Source organism: Centroberyx gerrardi, chromosome 3 (genome assembly GCF_048128805.1).
Source record: "Centroberyx gerrardi isolate f3 chromosome 3, fCenGer3.hap1.cur.20231027, whole genome shotgun sequence".
Taxonomy (NCBI): Eukaryota; Metazoa; Chordata; class Actinopteri; order Beryciformes; family Berycidae; genus Centroberyx; species Centroberyx gerrardi.
In genome coordinates this window covers 18,489,634-18,510,762 of record NC_135999.1, presented here as the reverse complement: position 1 = coordinate 18,510,762, position 21,129 = coordinate 18,489,634, and the positions used below count along the sequence as shown (strand labels likewise).

Here is a 21,129-nt window from a genome sequence, read left to right as displayed (position 1 = left end):
TAGTAGCTGAGGAAAGACGTGGCGGAATAGAGCTTTATACCGGCATTCACACACACACTCACACACACACACACACTCTGTCGACCTTTGCATCTACCGGACCAGCGCGCGGGTAGGCAGTTCCGCAGTCCGCGGTGGCAATTGGCTGCACTACTCCCCACTGCCAACTGCTTGCTATCGCGCGTTGTTGAACAAGAGACAACAGTGCATAGCCTTTACACACCGCAGGCCTACACGCGTGCACGTACATGATGCGGTACGCGTGTGCGCGTTGCTGCTGGAACCCAAAGTCCCCCGGTCCGTGGCGCAGTCAGTCGTCGGAATGTTTGAAGATTAACGAGGCTATCCGTATCCTTTAAACCGCACGCGACTACACAGACTGAGCTAGTTTCCAGGCCAGGAAGGGCACCGAGCAGAGGCTGCGTGCTGAGGCGGATCGGGAGGAAGTCACCGCTGTTGCAGCATCGGGTCGAGAGCACGGTTCAGGAGATAAGACACCATGACGGAGAAACGGATGTCGCGGTGGTATTTCGGGGGGCTGGCGTCGTGCGGGGCCGCCTGCTGCACGCATCCTCTGGATCTCATCAAGGTGAGGGAGCGGTGGTGGCGGCACAGATGCAGGGAATTATATTAGCCTCCTGTAACCCCCGACGTCTAGAGGCTGCAGGCCTGAGGACGAGGCAGCCAGCTGTTTCCCGAACAGAGGAGCCATATAAGCCAGTGCTGCAGTTAACTCCCCTCCTGACGAAACATCACTATCATATTCATATAGGCTAGTATTCCTATAAGGACTTGTGGTGTGGTTGTGGTATTCAGTAAGCTTATAACCTAGTGACCTTGATATCCTTCATCGCCTTTGGCATCACTGTAATATGTTTACAGCGACTTTCACTTCTTTCCCCGTCCAAAGATGACAAAATATAGGGCGTACGCAATCCGAACTAGCTTCCACATACCACGTTGTGCAGGGGAGAGATCAACAGGAAAGTTATTCTGGCGTGTGTGGTATTTGTTCTGGTTCAGTGTTTCAGTTTTCTATTACTCTCCCTCAAAGAGAAAATTGGTAAACTGAATGCAATATCAGCTGTTTGTCCATAATTTGGAGAAATGGGAGGAAAATGGAAAATAGATGTTGGATTCTTTGTTGTTACCAAATGAAACCATGCACCGGCCTATTATAGTATACATATTTTTTTAAGTTTGAAAGATACTTATAAAATGGTAATTGCACCACACTGAGGAGGGTCTTCTCTCCTTTCCGTATGGTCACATGACAGCAGCTCTGTGTGTGTGTGTGTGTGTGTGTGTGTGTGTGTGTGTGTGTGTCCATTACCCAGTGGGGTTGTGGATGGTTCATTCTTGGTTCAATGCACTGCACAGAGTAAACAGGAGTAAATCATTATATAACCCATACTAGACTAAACATCACTTTGTTCATTTACATTTTTCAGGACAGTCACAGTCGGTCTACCCAGTGCCAAAATGACAAAGAGTGAATGGGAAGAAAATCCTCATTCGATTTACTTGCATGCCACTTCTCGGCTGCTAGATAACCTTATTAAATCCATAGGGTCGGCACTGAGGACAGCACCACACACTGCAGGATGACCCTGATACCAGTAAATGGCCCTCAGGAAGTGTGTAATGATGTAGAGACAGTCTGTAATTACTACGCTGCATGTAAGTGCTTAATCCTGGTCTTCAGCTTTGTTATCCTGTGGCGTGGAACATGTTTCAACCAGAAAGATTAACCTGGCAGAAAAGTGAACATCTCCAAAAACTGTGTACTTTAATTCTGCTGTAACTTGGTCCATGTTTGGTAGCGGCCACATAAAGTAGAGTTAGTATGAAGCATTAGACTGACACTGTCTCAACTCGCTCACTAGGACAGACAAATGTTGCAGTTGCTGACCAAAGTTGTGTCTGTTGGTCTGTTATGGACTTTGGCTATAAATCTCTTGGCCTGTGCGGGACAGATAAGTCGAGTGCCTTAACCTTGAGTCTGCGTTGTAGTAGCTGTTTTCAGTGTGGCTGCATTACTCCCCTCGGGCTGTGGTTCAGTCATCATTCTGTATTGTACACCACGGCAACCAGTAACAAGGACACACATACACAGCTATACACACAGGCATGTGCACATCAGCAGCAGCTTCAAACAAAATATGACAAGTGTGCTAGCGCTTCCTAGGTGCTTGGGTGGAGGCGTGGGGTGGGGGTGTGTATGGAGTGAGTGAAACTACGTTGGCTTTAAGAACTCCACCTGTTAACACCAAAGTGCTGTGGTAGCACAGTGTTGTTGTAACTAAGAAAGAATCGCTGAACAAAATATTTAATTCATGCATTGACTTAGCCACTATACAGGTAGAAAATCACAGAGCTACTTCTTGGTACATGAATGTACAGAGCACCAACCTTGAGTTGTTTGTTTGACCTCTACCGTACTGCATGGTGTATGAGCGCACACTGTATTTCTGTTATGCAGGGCGCTTAAGGGCCGTTCTTATTTCAGCAAAAGACCAATGCTCTTGTGCTATGCTTGCCATGTTGAAAAGCGAAATATTGTAGCCTCTCCAGTACAATAAATGGCACTAAATGAAAACCAGTGAAGAATTTGTATCCACCTACACACTCCGTGGAACAACCTGCACAATACATCTTAAGATACAGCAAGTGAAACACAAGCGACACTTCGTCAGATTGATTTTTGTAATATAATGTAATGTGATGTAATTTATCACGTGACATACTGGTTTTTTTTTCTGATGGTAGGGATTAATAAATTGAGGGGAAGGACTGATTGACCTTTACTCCATTTTGGAAATCATCATAAGACTACAAAGATGGTAGGGTGTACTGCAACTGCCTGTTGTAAAGCCATTGGCTGCGCATTGGCAGATCAGCGACCGGGGGGGTTCAAAGTTAAATTTATTTGAACTTTGATGCAGCGTGATGCCGCATGGGACCATGCATGACTCTGGCCCATGAAAAAAAACTCTTATCTTAGAAGTCAATGGCCAAGGAGTGTGCAAAATCTTTCTTGCATTAAAATGTGAACATAACTCCAGGGCTCTGCACGGCCTAAAGAGTGCAAACCCCAATTCCCTAAGCACTGTGCAGTGTGCATTGCAAAAAGCAAATCACAAATGAATGATCCAGTGAATAAACTAACCAATGAACAAACAAGTGAGCCCAGCTTTGTGCTCCTGGGCAACTAATTATGATCCTGATATTAAGGCTTTGGAGTCAGTAGATCTTTCTTTGGCCTTTCCAAATTAACTACTTATTTTCTAGAGAGTGGATAGTCTTGTGCTCTCTTGCAAGACAAATGGTGATTTTGCAGCAACAGCTTTAAACCTGAGCAAGTTATGTCTTGACAATGTTCTACACTTACCTCATTCCCATAAAATCTAACTGCAGGGCATCTAAATTTAGAGTAACTGCAGTGCAATTTAGTCCAAAGCAGGGAAGTGGGTTTTGACCTAACACACACACACACACACACACACGCACACACACACACACACACACACACACACACACACACACACACACCACGAGGAATGCATAGTCATGTTTTATAGATTTCCTGTTAACTCAGATTTCTATTGCCCCAATTAGATCGGTCACCCTATTGTTGTCCTTATCTGATCTGGGTGTGTTCCCAACCTACCTGACCTAACATAACAAGACCAGCTTTCACCCAGGTCCTTGTCACTAGGGTGTGTGTGTGTGTGTGTGTGTGTGTGTGTGTGTGTGTGTGCTTGCATGCTGATGGCTCAATGTGGTCGTGTCTCAACTCCTTTAAGCAAGACTGATATGTTCCCATTTTCAGACCTTCAAGGAGAATACTGGTGTCATGTGACAGCTCATTTACTTCTGTCTACATATAGTTAACATTTCCTCAAATCCTTTTGCAATACTTGCAACATGTAATTAGATTTTTTAACATTTACTTGTGTTTGTCATTTTTAAAATACAAACTACAGTGTCAAACCTAGCTTGAAATGAACAGCTGTCCCAGCTAGTGAAGATGCCCTAAATGACAGACATGAATGAAAGACATGAATATGACAATTAGGTTTGCAAGGCGACATGTTTTTGAGGGATTATTTTCAGGCTTCCATTTCTGCCTGTGTGTGTCAGGCGATTGACAGTAAGCAGAGCGTAACGTCATGCATGCATTGATATGAAAGCACTCTAGTCAGGCACAATGAAATGAGGATAAAACAGAAAACCAATATACATGTCAATGATATCCCCGGACTCAATTTTAAATCAATTTTAAATTTATTAATTTAAATTTATTACACTGGATAACACCACTCAGACACTTTGGACATTGAGACACTTTTTAATCATTTTATATTTATATCGTTATATTGTTATGTATATTGCCTATATCCTTTCTGCACTATTCTTATTCTATTTCTATTTTTTTTATTTTTTTATTACCTTCTCTTTGTTCTGCTACTGTACTGTACATTGCTGCTGTGACACCTGAATTTTCCCTGGGGGATCAATAAGGTGCATCTTTATCTTTATCTTTATATTTAATGGATACTTGTGTAAAAACGTGTAAAATGCTGTGTATTTTTTACCACTACATATTTTTCTTCATATGCTTTAATGATGTAGTGTTTCTCTTTTAAACTTAAAAGCTTAAAAGCCTAACAGGGGACAGTGGTTGCAGATTAGGTCATGTATGCAATACTAAATAAACAAATATCCTCCTTTAACTTGCCACTCCACTTGGTTTGTGCTAACTACTGAAGTCATGCTAGTTAGGTGTAGACCTGACAGGAACAACCTTTTGGGGGTGGGTTGATATATAAATGTGTTAAAACAGAATGATAGATGTAGTAAAAATAGACAGAATGATTGAAAGAATGAAGTGAATTGAATCAAACAGCCATTATTTTAGGTTAGTGATGAGAGGATGAGAGAGGGAGAAAAAATACTGTGGTTTGAAGGGATCAGTGGCCTTCCAGCTCAAACACTGGTTGGCTAGAACAGAGGGCAAAGGCCATGCCACTCCTGATTGGTTGAATGGAGGCCAGACTTGGAACAGAGCCCAGTTCTAGAGATACTGAGCTCCTCTGACAAGGACAACACACACATACATAGAAAGGAGCTAGTTGGCCATGCTTTAACCTAAGGCTGCTTGTGTGTGTATGTTTAGGCGTGTGTGCGCGCGTGTGTGTGTGTGTGTGTGTGTGCGTGTTCAGGGTGACAACTACAGTCCACCCATTGTAGAGAGTAAGTGTGTGACAACCGCTTGTGTCACACCTTACTCCATTCCTTCAGGCTCACCGTTCACCCATTGTAGTTGCGAGCTGTTGCAACTTGTGTGTAATCATGCAGTTGCTGCCAGGAATATTACTAAACACTATTAGTAGTGTTTTAACCTTTAAGAATTTCAAGTGGCAGCTTGGCCAAGCGGTAGAGAGGTTGCCTTTTACCCCAAAAGGTTGCTGGGTCAATTCTCAGCCCTGACAGGACGGTGTATTCCCAATGTGTGTAGACTTGCAAGGCTTATGAATCAATTGTTAAATGTGTCCAATGTTATTATAATGTCCAGCATGTTAATAAATATGGTAACAATGCTAATGCCTGACTGTGTCTTTTCAGGTGCACCTGCAGACGCAGCAGGAGGTCAAGATGAGGATGGTGGGGATGGCCGTTCATGTGGTGAAGAATGACGGACTGCTGGCTCTTTACAGTGGCCTTTCTGCCTCTCTCTGCAGACAGGTCTGTGTGTGTGTGTGTGTGTGATTGTGTGTGTCTGTTTGTGTGAGTTTCTGTCAGTATTATATAAAATGGCTTATCCTTTCAGTCTGGTTGCACCATTAATGTTAATCGTTATCCCATCTCTCCTATAAACATTAGTCCGCTGATGGCTCTCTGCGGTCTCTTTAGTCAGCTGCAGTATCTCTGTCTATAATTATGAAAAATAAATGCCTTTTTATTCTCATTATTATCTCATACACACATCTATCATTATACGATTATATCTTTTGTACTGATTGATTTTATAATGATATTGACTTTCACACTTTGCTTTCTTCCCTCTACACATGGTCCACCAAAAACGAGTGCTTGGCTCTCAGCCTGTTCCCTTGCTTAAGTGAAGTTTGAGCTGAATATTATTCGCCCTTGCCACAACCAAGTTTATCACTTTGTGTGGTTAGAGGAAGAGACATGGCAGTTGACATCAGAATAAGCTTTTGGTAACTCTAATTAGATTAGAAAAAGATTCAGAACTGGTTGGCTCAGGTTGGTTGGCTGTTGAAACATGTTATTATGACCGATCATTTCAATGGAATATCTGGAGGCAATAGTGACTTTGTGATTGATTTTCTTGCTATCACCTGACTACAATTGTGTTTTTGTGGCAGCAGGATAGCGTAAGCCCAAAGTCTGAGCTTATATATGGTACCCCCATGCCCTTTTAAGAAATGATAAAAATAGAGAGGAGAGCAAGGTAAAGTTTGTCAGATGCAATATAGCTGACATAGCTGACCGGGACATTGAATACTCAAAACTATGTCTGAACTCCTGGGCTGTGTAGACATAGACTCCTCCTGGTGGTTGAATGAAGCAACAGTGTGACATTATGACGAGGAGAACACAGGATTCAGCCCTCAAATGGACTCCTTCATCTTTTTTACCTTCCTCTTCCTTTCCTCTTTTCATTGTACTCCCCAATTTAATCCCAATTACGCTACCATTTCTATGTCCATTACTTGTTTTGTTTTATGTTGTACACCTGTCTGCCCCCCAATTGTGATTTCTACCTCTTAATATATCCTCCTCTCCTCTCCTCTCCTCTCCTCTCCATAGATGTCCTATTCCCTGACCAGATTTGCCATCTATGAGACAGTGAGGGACATGATGGGCAGCAAAAGCCAGGGCCCCATGCCCTTTTACCAGAAGGTCCTGCTGGGAGCCTTCGGAGGTAGGAACACACACACACACACACACACACACGTATACATGTACAGTACATATCACCCACGCAGGTTTGTGTGCCATTGTACACTCACACGTGCACACACTAATGTTTTTTGTCTCTGCCAACAGGTTTCACTGGTGGTTTTGTTGGCACGCCAGCAGACATGGTGAATGTCAGGTAAGATTAAATTAAACATCTAATTAAACATACACACAATTAAAATGATGTTTTTGTAGCGTGTAGAGTCGAAAATATCGAATTTCGAATTTAGTAAAGGTATGGAAATATGAAACTTTGATCAAGATATCAAATTACACTCGTAGGGGCACCACCTTCATAGATGAAGGAAAAACGGACCTTAACTTGGCTATACTAATCAGTCATCAATCTGAAGATCATGAGATCTTTTCAGTTCAGGGATTACTTTTCTCTGCAGAGAAGGAAATACAGAACAACCAACCTTATAGTGAATGAATATATTTATTAACTACCTACCAGACAAACAAACAACCAAAGAAACAAACAAACAACTAACCATGTAATACATGAAACGGGTGAAATGTGTGATAAATGGACAGAAGATAAACCAGAATAAAACACTAAACTATAGGTTGAATAATGAAATGAGAATGAGATAAAATAAAATGAGAATGAAATGAAAATAAAATGAGAAGGAAAGGAATATTGGAATGAAAATGAAATGAGAATTAGGGATAATTATTGGCAACAGTAAATAGTGTTATGTCAATTTAGATCAATAAACCGGAGAAACGAGGCGGGTCGCTCTAAGGGATCAGTCAGACTATACTAACTTTCCTGATTGGATTAAGTGATAATTTTAGTAAAGCTTTTGCATCAACTCTCAGCAGAAAGACATGGAAAATGTTTCAGCCTACTTGCCGGGTCCATCAGGAGGTTTCGACCGTGTAGAAGCAGGTTTCCCGAAGATCAGCGAGTCTGGTAAGCTCGGCAATAGTCGGGTCGCCTGGCAACGGCAAACGATAGAGTTGGAGCGGGTCTTTTGAAAAAAGACGCTCTTTCAGATGGATGTCCTTGCGACTGGCTTTCCGCTGTCGACCGGACTCCAGGCAGGATGGAGCAGGAGGCTTCGGCAGGCTGGTCGGTGGTCAGCTGAGAGAGTTGACTGGAGCTTCTGGCTTCTCTAACTTTTACTAATAAACGGATTAACAACTCGTTCTTAAAATAACGAATAACAGTCTTCGTGGTTCTGATGATAAAAGCGAAGCTCAACTTCATAGTATGAACGGCTTGTAAAAAGGCAGGATCACATTAGTGACAAAGAGTAGCTACAAGGCAGCGAGATGTGAATCTCCGCTCGTGCTAAGTCTTGGCTTGCTGGTCTTGGAGTTGGTGTCGGCGTTCGTGGCCTCCGGCATAGAGCTCGGGGCGTGAAGCACTTAGTTCTCTAAGTTTGGATCGGCATCATAGCTTCCAGCATGAAGCTCGGGGCATGAAGCGCACAAGGTGACAAAGAACTCAGAGTTTTATAGTTTTTCCGAATTCCAAGGCGGGGTTTTGCAGTGTAAAAAGATACTTTGCGCGGTTTTGGAGATTCCGCCTACATTTCTTTGTTCTGGAGACAGACAACGCCCATGATAAGACAGAGAGACACATGAGGATACCTCTCTCAACTACGTTAGTACCTAGCCTATGTAATGATAAAGATTTCGAATAACGCGTTTGGATTTTACATACTCAACCAATTACTGTTGTCAATCGGTGAACATTATGAAACCTGTAAACAAACACTTATGGATTGCATAAAACCATTACATGAAAGATGATTAGACAATAAAACTTTCACTGTTCAAACTTTTCTGTGAACTGAGTTGTTTTAGCAGAATAGCCTAGATACATACTTGTAATCTTAATATTTAAATCACGAATACATAGTAACTGTAGTGGTTGATATAGGGAAACAATGAAATAGAGCATAATTATCGATGTGGGGGCCAAGAATGGGTAAATATAATCAGACCTTAGGTAGCAGTGTGGTCTTAGGGGAATAACTGGGTCCAACTATTGGGAGGATAATTAAAACACTTAACCATATATGATTAACCAATTTAGTATATAATTCACACTATTCTAAAAACTCATTGGAGACATTAGGAAATACAAAGTAGAGAAGAGGACTAAACCAAGAATGAAAATAATTTATGGATTTATGACTTTTATATCTAGAAAGGTGGGGGTTTCCTACAGAACTAAAAAGAGAAGGGAGAAAGCAATTCCTGATCCTTTTGGTAACATGGTACAAAATGTATTTAATTATCTAATGTGACTAATTGTCCAACATCAATTCAATAGAACTCAGTCTTCTGGTCCAGATAAAAATAAATATTCTTATTTTAATTTGTGTGAGTCTGTGTGTGTGAGGGAGATCCTGGTCTGCAGTCTGATGTGGCTTGTAGATAAAACTTGTACATTTCAGAAGAGTTGTCTGATTGGTGGAGGAGATCCCCCCCATAGTCTTGGTTAGCGTCAAGGTGACACTTTTGTAGCTTTAAAGGTGAAGGGTCATTTTTGTTCCTGGGGAAGAATGTTACTCAAGGGTCCATTTTGAACTGTGAAGGCCTGGTTCTGCTACATTTTAATGAAACATTGTGAAAATGATGATGATTTATCATGAAAACTAGTTTTGGGTCGTGGCCCGGGAGGGCAAATGAGTAAGAGGCCCTCTCAAGAGATAAACTAGTTACCAATTGAGATAACAATTGCCCAACTTTGCCTTGGTAATGTAATTATTTGACTTGACTCCCAACTACTCTATCGGAGGGTCACATGATGAGATAAACCTAAGCAGCAGTTCAGGATCAAGGCCAGTCAAGACTCCTTTTTTTTATTTTTGAGGCCACAGGATTGGAATGAAGTACCACCAAATATCAAACAGGCCTCAGGAAATGGCTGTTAAAAAGGGAACCATTAGAATAACTGATTGCCATTATTTTAGGGTAATGTATGAAACTATTATGCTCACTATACTTGTTAGACTTATTGTGTGTATTATGCTTCTGACAGGTGTAGCTTTCAAAAACTTGGTTGCGCCATTTATTTTATTTCTCAACTGACTGCTGCCAGTGTCTTAACATTGTGTTACACTCAAGGACTCTAACTTTAATGTGTCGTCCTTGATCATTTTAAAATCCAGGTTCATTGGTATATTGCATTTTAAATATTGTCAACTAAACTGTGATTCCTTCTAGGATGCAGAATGATGTCAAACTGCCACCAGAGCTGAGGAGAAAGTGAGTGCTGTAACTCGCTGGAAACTGGAAATTTGCCAAGGCATTCTAAACCTCTTTCACATGTTAACTGTTAAAACATGTTTGTGTGTTTCTTCTAGCTACAAACACGCCATTGATGGGCTCATGAGAGTCTTCAGAGAAGGTAACGCACAAGCAGAATGTGTAACTGCATGCAGAGGACACAGTACACAGTCTCCATGTCTGACCCCTAACCTTTGTCCTGTCCTGTAGAGGGTATGAGGAGACTGTTCTCAGGAGCCACCATGGCCTCCAGCAGAGGAGCGCTGGTCACTGTGGGACAGGCAAGTCACACTGCTCATAGTCTGAACTCTGCAGATCATTTAGATCACTGAGGTTTACCATCATGCAACTTTGCTGGTATTTCAGGTGCACGCTTTGCAACTTATATGTCCTTTAAAATTTCCTGCAGATTTTTGTAAAGCTTGAGGCTTTCTTAGGACAGTAAAGAGCAGTGTTTTTCTCTTTACCTTTTCACTTTTCTATGTATTATATCACACAAACACAAGATAAATTCATTTGGTAACACCTTACATTATGGTTCACTAGTTGATGCTTAATTATGTAGTTAATTAATCATTGATTAATGAATTCACTGAATGAGATATCAGTTAGCTACTTATTACCTCGTAGTCACTAATAAGTAATAGCTTATGCTGATAAGTGTTTAAGCACTTATTAATTAATCAAGAACAGCATCATTAACTGACAGTTTAATTTATCATTATGTGATGTATGTGTGTGATGTATTCATTACCTCTCTGGCAGCCACTGGTAATTATGATGTTAATGAGTTATGAACTATCTAATATATCAATTGGCTATTCAGTGATTAATTAACTACATAATTAAACATTAAGTAGTGAACTGTAATGTAAAGTGTTACCATTAATTTTTCTGTTAATGATTAACAAGACGTTTAATAGTCATTTTGTTACAAGGTGTGTCAAATTGAGAGTCCATCTATAACTCTTACAATAAGATAATTGAATATAAAGGTAATTTATCATTGCTGAATCCATTTCCTAGATGAATAGCATACTCTTTCAAAATGTCCCATTTAAACATTACATAATGGATTAGTGCATTGCAGCCTTAGCTTTACTTAACTTTTAGAAAGTCAGTGTTGGCAAGCACAACCAAAGGAAATTGGTTTCAGACTGTAGGTCTAACCTCGGTGAAACTGCAGTATTGGTGCAACTATTCACATTAATTGAGTCCCAAACATTCATAGCAATTATTATTGATTGACTGTAGGCTACAGATAGAGTATGTTTGTATACATAATTTGTATAAATACATGCCACAGCATTTCTTTTCATTATTTTGAAGAGTCTACCTTGATTCCACACCTATAATGCAAAAGCTAGAGAGTCATTAGTCTTATCGGATTCATTATATTCATCATAAGACCTTTCATCAGATGCCCGATTGCAGGGACTGGATCTGGACAATACCAAAATACAGATTCATGCATAACATTGGCCTGTAACCTAATCATTTTATTAACAGGTTGATTAATCACTTGTACTGATCCAGTGATTGTAGAATATTTCTACTTTTATAAACGGACTGATAATAGCAACAGAACCTACATGCTTTTCTGAGGCTCATAACACTCAAGGTTACACGTTGCTTACAAAACTGTTTGTGTTTGTCTGAAAAAACAAACAGTTAAGTGCATCACAAAAGCCTTTATAACAAGCTAAGCTATATTGATAATAATAGGGTCCCTGGCCAGCATCATGTGATAGAATTTGTATTTTCAGATAGAACAGATGGTCCTTTGCCATAATTTGCCACTAATTTCCTCGCTCTCCTCCCTCTTCTTCCACCTTTTTAGTTGGCGTGTTATGACCAGGCCAAGCAACTGGTGTTGGGAACCGGCATGATGGGAGACAACATATTCACACATTTCCTTTCCAGCTTCATTGCTGTGAGTATCAGGTTGTCTCATTGGTTAGATTGGTCTTTTGTGGATTCAGATCAGTACATATGTGCCCTTCTATTCAGATAGGGACCACTTGATATGTACACTGAGCATTTAGAGTGTACTTTTGCTTGCATGCAGATTTATACAAAATCTTAGTTTCTTTGTCCGGCTGTGGGTAAAGTGGAAAAATGAGAATGGAAAATGGACTTTTCTCCTTTCATCTTTCTGCATCTGCCTTTTAAATTACTTTTAATTCAGTTTTGTTTAGGATGAAAGCACACAAAGATTGAATTGGCAACATGCCCTTGGGACGATAATTGGATAAAAACTTAATAAAATCTACTTTTCGAAATCTGAAAGGATTTAGGCTGTTCTGCAGTTTTGCCTATAAGAAATCGCTGCAAGTTATGTTTTATACCAAAATGCAGTTTCTTAATGAAAACTTCTTAACTTATTGACAAGCAATATCTTTGTGCAAACACTTGTTATGGCCGTATCTGGGTCACATACCAATTAAGTGTTTATTGAATGTTTTCATTTTCTACTCCTTTCTAAGCCTGCAATGCAATCTGTTCTTGATTGTGCATTTTTGTGCATCAATTTCTGGTCTATATGGTATATGTCGTTTGGTGGGTCTGCCCATCGCCAATAAGAACAGCAGCAGGCAGTGGGCACAGAGAGCTGAGAAATCCCCACAACGTCCTGACACTTTGTCTCGCTGTCACAGCATCTGTCACCAGGATGAGAAGCATACATGTGACCAGGAGTCACACCATCATCATTCATTTAGTAAAAAATGACTGCTTAGTGCTTAAAAGTCAAGGTCACAATTGGGCCCTAGATTTGCAATGTTTGTTATGATTTATTTAATCTTTAACTCTCAATCTCTCTCTCTCTCTCTCTCTCTCTCTCTCTCTCTCTCTCTCTCTCTCTCTCTCTCTCTCTCTCTCTCTCTCTCTCACACACACTCACACACACACAAACACATACACACCGTCACATACTGTACACATTAACTTTGTTTATCTGTAGGGAGGCTGTGCTACATTCTTGTGTCAACCTCTGGATGTGATGAAGACGAGGCTGATGAACTCGAAGGGAGAGTACACAGTGAGTGGATCCCCAGTTTCTCTTCTCTTTCTCTCTTCTTTTCTTCTTATCTTCTCACTCCTCTCTGCCTCTACTTCTCCCTAACCCTGTGTGTGTGTGTGTGTGTGTCTCCAGGGGGTGATGCATTGCCTACGAGAAACTGCCAAGCTGGGTCCCCTGGCGTTTTACAAGGTTAGAACCCAGTCACACACACTGTACATAAGCGTCACTGTGGTTATTGAGTGTATTCTATGTGGCTTTCAACCAGAACTTCTTCATTATAGGTACTTATTTTTTTTTTTATTAGACTATTTCAGTGATTTGACTAACTGTCAATATAACCCTTGGCTTCTAATATGATTTGATGCTAACTCTGCCTGACCACTTGGAGCTGTTTTCTGGCTGTAGAGCAGCAGTCAAAGATAAGACCCCTGCCCTATCTAATCTTTTAATCCTGGCTCAAAGACATTTAAGGTCTGTCAAGGTTGCCCCATCATATCTTTACTGTGAAGGGCCTAAACAACTAATCGTATATCCTCTTTCCTTACTGCCCTTTCAGAAATAGGGACTGTACAATAACATGTCTTAGAGGGAACCTTGATATTATCATTTCTGGGCAGAGAAATGGCTTTAAGCCTTTTTTTTTTCAGTGGTAGTAAGTGGTCTGCATGTAGCTGGCAAACTGCTAAGCCATTTAAATTACACAGCATACACTACCAGTCAAAAGTTTGGACACACCACATTTTTCTTTATTTTTACTATTTTCCACATTTTAGAATAATAATAAAGGCATCAAAACTATGAAATAACACAAATGGAATTATGCAGTGACCAAAAAAGTGTTAAACAAATCAAAACTATCTTATATTTTAGATTCTTTAAAGGAGCCACCAAGGCTTTGGAAAGAAATCCATACATAGGCATCAGAAAGAAGAAACAAATTTCAGACATTTAAGCATAAGCTTTTAGATCAAAATGGCTTTAAGATTATGAAAAACATAGTCCAAACATTTGACTGGTAGTGTATATTTCAAACAGTTGTGCCAATTAATGGACCTTTTCCCACTATATTACAAGTTCTGCAATAACAGACCAAATCTTTAAATGGTTTAGTACCTTTTAAGTCCACAGATGTAATTGGACAACAAGCTAACTACTAATAGTAACCGGTCTTCAAATGGTGTTTCAGGGTCTCGTCCCAGCAGGGATCCGGTTGATTCCTCACACAGTGCTCACCTTCATCTTCCTGGAGCAGCTCAAGAAGAACTTTGGCATCCGCATCATCTCCTGAGCATGCTCCGTGACCTGCCACCCTTTTTAACCCTTCAACCCCCCTGCAAGGTCAACTGACACGCCACTGGCTGCCACTGCCGTTCACAACTCCCCATCACTGCTCTGTTCTTACAAGTCACAAGGAAAGAAGGGAAGAAAGGAAGTAAATTAAAGTTGTATGGGCTTGTGCACGTTTTCCTATTCCTTTCGCTCTACCTCTGTCTTATCAGCTGTTGTAGGGAAACTGGACGCTAAATAATTATGGACATTCACAGCAGCCCTAACCCTCTGGTAAGAGTGAGTCCCATGGTCTAATCATCAATATGATGCTAAGAAACCACATGCTGTCTTAATTGGACCCTTAGAGTGACCTGCCCATGTTAGAATGGAAGTATAAAGTTAGCTTTATCAAATGTTTAATACAGATATACAGTAGTATAGATAAATGTAGATGTACAGTATGATGTTGGGTAAGTAAGGGACAGGATGAGATGTATTGAGTTTGAGTTGATTTTGAGTAAAGGAGGCCCAAGGAATTCTGATTTCATGGTGATGGCAGAGTGAATGTTGCCTGTGACTAATTCAGAATTAGATTTTCTGGCTTGTTATATTTTAATCTCTGTAATGCTTAAAGTTTGTGCCAGGAAAGTGTTCCCCATAGACCTTCTCTCCAACAGTTTGTTAGTGCCATAGTAAGCAGACAGTGTTCATGCTTTAGTGCAGGGTTAACAAAATTTACTGTTGCCTACAAAGCATATAATGTAGCATTTTCATCAGTGCCATTCTTACCTGTCTACCATTTTCTCCAAAAGCCATTACCAAAACGAGACTGAATGAACTATTATGGAATTACATAATAATCATTGCCGCCCGTCGTGACCAACTGTTGTGATGTACCCCGAATTTTACTCAGTGTTGATTTGTTTGTTTTTGCTTGTTTTTCACCACATTAATATTTTAGAACTGGAAATTGACTACTAACGCATAGGGCTACATTTCAATAGCTTTTACTTGATTCCTCTTTGCTTCATTCCAAACCTCTTTCAACATTTCATTCTTGAATCTATTGGAGAAGAGGACCAAGCTTGTTCATCTAGTGTTTTCAAGCAAGGAGAGAGAGGTTGGTTGAATAGTGAAGCAGTAAGAACAGACTCCTCGAAATCGAGGTCAAAGTCGAAATCCTGCTGAAGGTACATTTGGCGTGTTACATTTGGCATGTGGCACAATGGTTCAGTGTCTGTTCACAAGGAATGCTGTGTGACCACTTGAGCCCGTACTGCTTTCTCAATAGAGACGCTTATTGTTGAGCCCAATATGAAGCCTATTAGAGAATTGCTATACAGTGAAATAGCACCTCTTGACTGTAATGTTACCGTTTCATCTAGCTGAATACATGTCAGACTTCATGACTCAGGATGCTTCTCTGCTTTATAAGGCACTTTACGAAAACCAACACTGACAAAAATGTACACTGCTGTGTAGAAACACTGCATAGAAACACACCATGCACACATAAATGGATTATGTTGTGTACTTTAACACATTCAAAAATTATACACAGAAATGTTCATGACAAATGGTTCCAACGGAGGGGATCCTCCAAATGTTTTGTGACTGTAGCCAGTTATTTTCTCACGATGGAGATTTGACCTTGATTCAGTATTGTAATGGTGAAATAATGAAGCATTGTCTCTGTGCCATACCTGCTCTGTTGATGGAGCCTTTGTCATGTCATGTTGCCTTATAGTGTCTGTCCCCCAGGGGGCAGTATGGTACTTTATGAATGAAATCCTACCACTAGCTGGGTCTGAATGACACAACCAACCAAAAGGATCCTCTCTCAGAGCTTCCCCTGTACCTTTTCCCCAGGTCAAATGAGAAGAGAGGATGGGATCAATCAGCAAGACTGAATAAACCTAAAGATTAGAGTGTGAATGAGATAGCCACAAAGTCAATGCTACTTAAGAGAATGGCTGAGTGTGTGTGTGTGTGTTTGTGTGCATGTTCTTCAGTTCGAGAGTTTCTCAATAATGTGATTTAGATCAGCCATAATAAGAAGTGGTGTTAACCCCTACTTACGCAAATGCAGATAACTGAAACTGGAGGGAGTCACAACTGTGAGAGGTTGTGAATTTGTATTTTGTAGATCATGAACTAATCATTTTGGAATTAAAATACTAATGAATTAAAATTCTAAAAACATGTCTCAGTTTTTGTGTTATGTGATAATGTTTTATGTGAGGCCAATGAAACCTTTATTTTGGTAGCACACATGTGACTACTTATACTGCACTCAAATAAAACAGTTGCCTACAGTAGTGTTTCTCAGCCTTTTTGGCTCACAGCCGCCCAAAATAAAATGATGCCTACTCATCCCTAGAAGCTGTATTCATTATTTCAAAAGAAAAAAAACAAACATTTTGTCATACAAATGAAAGACATAAATATATTTATATATTTGTCACATTCCATAAATCATCTTGCAACCCCCCTAGGCTGTGCTGACTCCCAGGTTGAAAACCGCTGGTCTGCAGTAAAACAGAGACTGGGTGATCTTTGTGTGTCTGTATTCTTCCACCTCCTATTGGTCAAAGGCTTGTAGTGCAATGAAGCTTGCTGTCTGTGAATCACGCTTCACAATTTGACTCCATCAGAGCAAGGACATCGCTACAGTATAGTGTGTGTTCAGCCACTCCCTCCCACCGGCCCATAGACCTAACTTTAGTCCCAAGCTAAGATCAGATAGCCCATTAACTTATTTAACAGAATGACGACCTCCAAGTCTGCCCTATGTGGCAGGACTATCTAGAGTTAAGTGGTGATGTTCAGAAATGCTGATGAATGGGGGCACTGTGACTCTGTTCCCCTGTCCAGACGAACATTTCTGCCCTTTGCTTTATTAATGCCATCCATCATATGCAATATGGCATCTGTTTAATGACTGCAACCATTCACATCTATCACCAAGTGTGTGTGTGTGTGTGTGTGTGTGTGTGTGTGTGTGTGTGTGTGGGCATTTGTTAGCCCTGTATCTTTGCATGCACTGTGCCCATTTTCGCCAATCTTTAGCAGTGCTATAGCCCATATATTCTGCCTGCATATTCAGTAATAAGAAACTCAGACTGTAAGCCTATTATTTGTGAGGCAATTGTTAGCTCATCCAATAACAATGGAATCGTGTAGCTGGCACAAAGAGGCACATTTTGTGAAATGTGAAAAAAAACCCACTTACATGCGTACATTTGCGTCACACAGTAAGATTTTCCTTTACAAAAAGATTAGACAGAAATAATGACTGGATTTGATACAATATCTTATCAACCCCTTATCAACCTGTTGCCCTAAATCCAGTCCTGATCTTGCCCTGTTCTGCCACTTTTACTGTCACATTACACTGTAATGTGTGAATATTCTCAAGCATTTTTTCAATCAGCCGTTGCATTGTCTGCTCCTGAAAAGGTTCCACTTAAGCTGTGGTTGATGATGGTGTTCCTATCAAAACTTTTTCTTGAAAACAAGCCCTCTCAAAACGTGATGTACAATAATGCCTGCCAGTCATAATTCCAGTGTTGAGGTTCAGGTGTGATGGGATGCACAGTTATACCATTTTCATTTGGCAGCAATCAAAAAGTTAAAATTACTATTTGCCTGGTAAACCAATAATTTGTATGAATGGCATGCTTAAAAAAAACAGTTGTTTGGGGTGGAACGTTTAAAAGGAAAATCAGCATACAGCCTATGCAAGGACAGCTGAGCATACAGTTCAGCGAGGTGCAGAAGAAATTCAGCCCTTGATCTGTCCATTTATAGCCATGACCTGCTTCATGTTCTTTTGAAAATCTAACTGAATGCGTGGAAGGGACATTACATTTCCAAAAGCTTTAACTACTTAAACATCATCCTTTACATTTACCTAATAAGAGACTGAGAGAGAGAGAGAGAGAGAGAGAGAGAGAGAGAGAGAGAGAGAGCAGTTGGGCTCCAGTTCAGCAGACCTTGTCACAAAGAGCCCTCCCACACAAACAAACAGTCCGTTCATGTCATCGAAGGAGAAAGATTTATTTATTTTATTTATTTATTTAAAAGGGACAATGTACAGTTCAAACATAAATGTCACCATTTGATGCACCGTACCAGATTATAGCTGCAAGCTAATTCGCATCTGTAGTCCCTTGGCAGGTCAAAGCAAAGAAACAGCACAATAACAAACAGTACAGAGTAAAAACAACATACAAAGTTATACAAAAAAGAACACACAAGACACGAAATACAAAACTACACGCAAAAGCACATCACAAATGTATGCTTGTCAAAAAAAAAAAAAAGCAAGTCATGAAGACCATAAGATAGAATATCAAAGTCAGTGAGTACAGAGCTGAGCAGCTTTTAACAGACTTTTTAAGTTGGTTTTGAAAGTGCTGATAGAGCTGCAGCTCCTCACATCGTCAGGCAGGGTGTTCCACTGTTTTGTGGCTTTTACAGAGAAAGCTGATCACCCAAATGCAGTGCGGCGAAATGGTATGGTACAATCTCATATAGAGGATATTCTGGAGGATCTAATAGAATCCACTGAGCGAGTATACACAAAGTCATGTAGTGGAGGAGGGGCCAAACCATTTAAAATTTTATAAACCAGGCACAAATTTGAAAATAATCTAAAATTCTCAAAGCTCAGTAAATTGTATTTCTCCAGTACCCTACAGTGATGGAAATGCATTGGCTTTTTGTTGAGAGTTTTTAGAGTTTGTTTGTATAAGGACTCAAAAGGTCTTATGGCTGTTTCACCAGCCTGCCCCCAACATCTAATGCAATAAGACATATGGGAAAGAATCATAGCATGCATAAATATCTTGGCTGCGTCCAGAGAGACAGTTTCTAATATGTCTAAAATTTGTACTTTAAAAAGTTGTACTTTATGGTTTTAACCTTTTTTTTTAACATGTTTCTTAAAGTTTAAATTTGGATCCAGTATCACGCCAAGATATTTAAAATCAGTGACTATGTCAATCCTTTCACCTTTGATGAGAATATCCGCGTTAGGAGGTTGTACCATGGGTTTAGAGAAAAACATGCCTTTTGTCTTGTTTACATTTATACTCAGACATGATTGATCAAGCCAATGTGTGATCCTATCCAACGCAATTGTTAGCTTGGCAGCTGCTAACTCAGCTGTTTTTGCATGTGTGTAAACAACAGTGTCATCTGCATACATTTGCAGTTCTACATCATGACACTGTTGAGGGAGATCATTAATAGGCTAAATAATAGGGGACCTAACACTGACCCTTGTAGAACACCCATTGTGCACTTCATGTTACTGGACAGTGCGTCACAAACTTTAACACATTGCATCCTATTAGATAAATATGAAGACATCCATGCCAGTGCTCTAGATGAGAAGTTAAATTTAGAGAGTTTCGATATTAAAACATCATGATTGACTGTATCGAATGCTTTACGCAGATCTAAAAATACAGTACCAACTACTCCTCCTTTATCGAGCCTTGATTTAATTTGGTGCAAGGTAGCAGTTTCGGTGGAATGATTTGCTCTAAAGCCAAACTGCATACGATGTAGACCAAAATTGCTTGTATTAAGAAATGTTGTCAGTTGTTCAATGATAACTTTCTCAGCAACCTTTGAAAGTACTGGCAGTATACTTATTGGTCTATACTTACTGGCTTCAAGGTGGTCTCCAGATTTAAAAATAGGCGTGACAATGGCACATTTCCAGTCATCAGGAAAGAAGCTGTGTTTAAAAGACAAGTTCATTAAATAAGCAATGGGGGGAGTTAACATATCTTTGTGTGATTTAACAAACATAGTGTCAAATTGGAAAGCATCTCTACTTTTGGAGCTTTTTAAGGAGCTGATGATTTTGTTTACTTGTGACTCATTAGTCTCGACCAGCTCGAAAACCTGGCCTGTAGCATCTATAGGAACAATATCTAGTTTCCTTTTTGTAAATTTCTTTTCTAGCTCATATACAGACTCAAGAAAAAAATTATTAAAGACAGAAGCAACAGCAAGATGATCTTCAATTAACTCTCCCTGTACTTTGAGTTTAAAATCTCCTAAAAAATGTTGGTCCCTCCTTGTGAGATTATCAATGTTTTTCCAGATCAATTTACTGTTGCCTTTTGCCTCATTCAATATATTGAGATAAAAACGAGATTTAGCTAATCTTAGCTCTTGGATAACTTTGTTCCTTAAACCTTTATAAATCAGCATGTCAGTGTCTCTTCTAGTTTTAATTGCCTTCCTTAGTGCAGCATCTCTAGATTTCATCAGCTTCCACAGGTTTTCATTAAACCAGGGTAAATTATTTGATGAGGAGCCACATTGATTTACAGGGTGCCTAGTTCATTGTCTCCTCAAGGTTTTGACTTGCGTGTTTGTGAATGTTTGTGTGTGTGTGTGTGTGAATGCGAGAAATGAAGAGAGAGGTTGTGAAGTTACCTCAGACTATGTAGTGAGTGCAGGTTTCTACCAAAGATGTCAGAGATTCCACCGACATTACACACACAAAAAGATCTATGCTGTCTTCTGCTTCTTCCACCGGGGGAATGAGAGTAATGTAATAATGTATAAAGCCC

At 40.1% G+C, this 21,129-nt stretch overlaps 1 protein-coding gene across 1 annotated transcript; it reads left to right on the top strand.

The window, feature by feature from the left end:
- Positions 1–16,727, top strand: slc25a10b (solute carrier family 25 member 10b). Its single transcript, XM_071927691.2, has 11 exons — positions 1–589; positions 5,629–5,748; positions 6,841–6,955; positions 7,081–7,129; positions 10,180–10,221; positions 10,320–10,363; positions 10,453–10,523; positions 12,083–12,175; positions 13,205–13,282; positions 13,397–13,453; positions 14,451–16,727. The coding sequence occupies exons 1-11, from the start codon at positions 500–502 to the stop codon at positions 14,550–14,552; spliced, it is 861 nt and encodes a 286-aa protein (XP_071783792.1). The 5' UTR covers positions 1–499; the 3' UTR covers positions 14,553–16,727.
- The last annotated feature ends 4,402 nt before the right edge of the window (positions 16,728–21,129 follow it).

Bases quoted from the DNA above. Each gene is read 5' to 3' on its own strand.
- slc25a10b (XM_071927691.2), top strand. From the start codon at position 500: ATGACGGAGAAACGGATGTCGCGGTGGTATTTCGGGGGGCTGGCGTCG. The intron at 590-5,628 runs GTGAGGGAGCGG...GTGTCTTTTCAG, and splicing joins ATCCTCTGGATCTCATCAAG to GTGCACCTGCAGACGCAGCA. The intron at 10,222-10,319 runs GTGAGTGCTGTA...TGTTTCTTCTAG, and splicing joins CCACCAGAGCTGAGGAGAAA to CTACAAACACGCCATTGATG.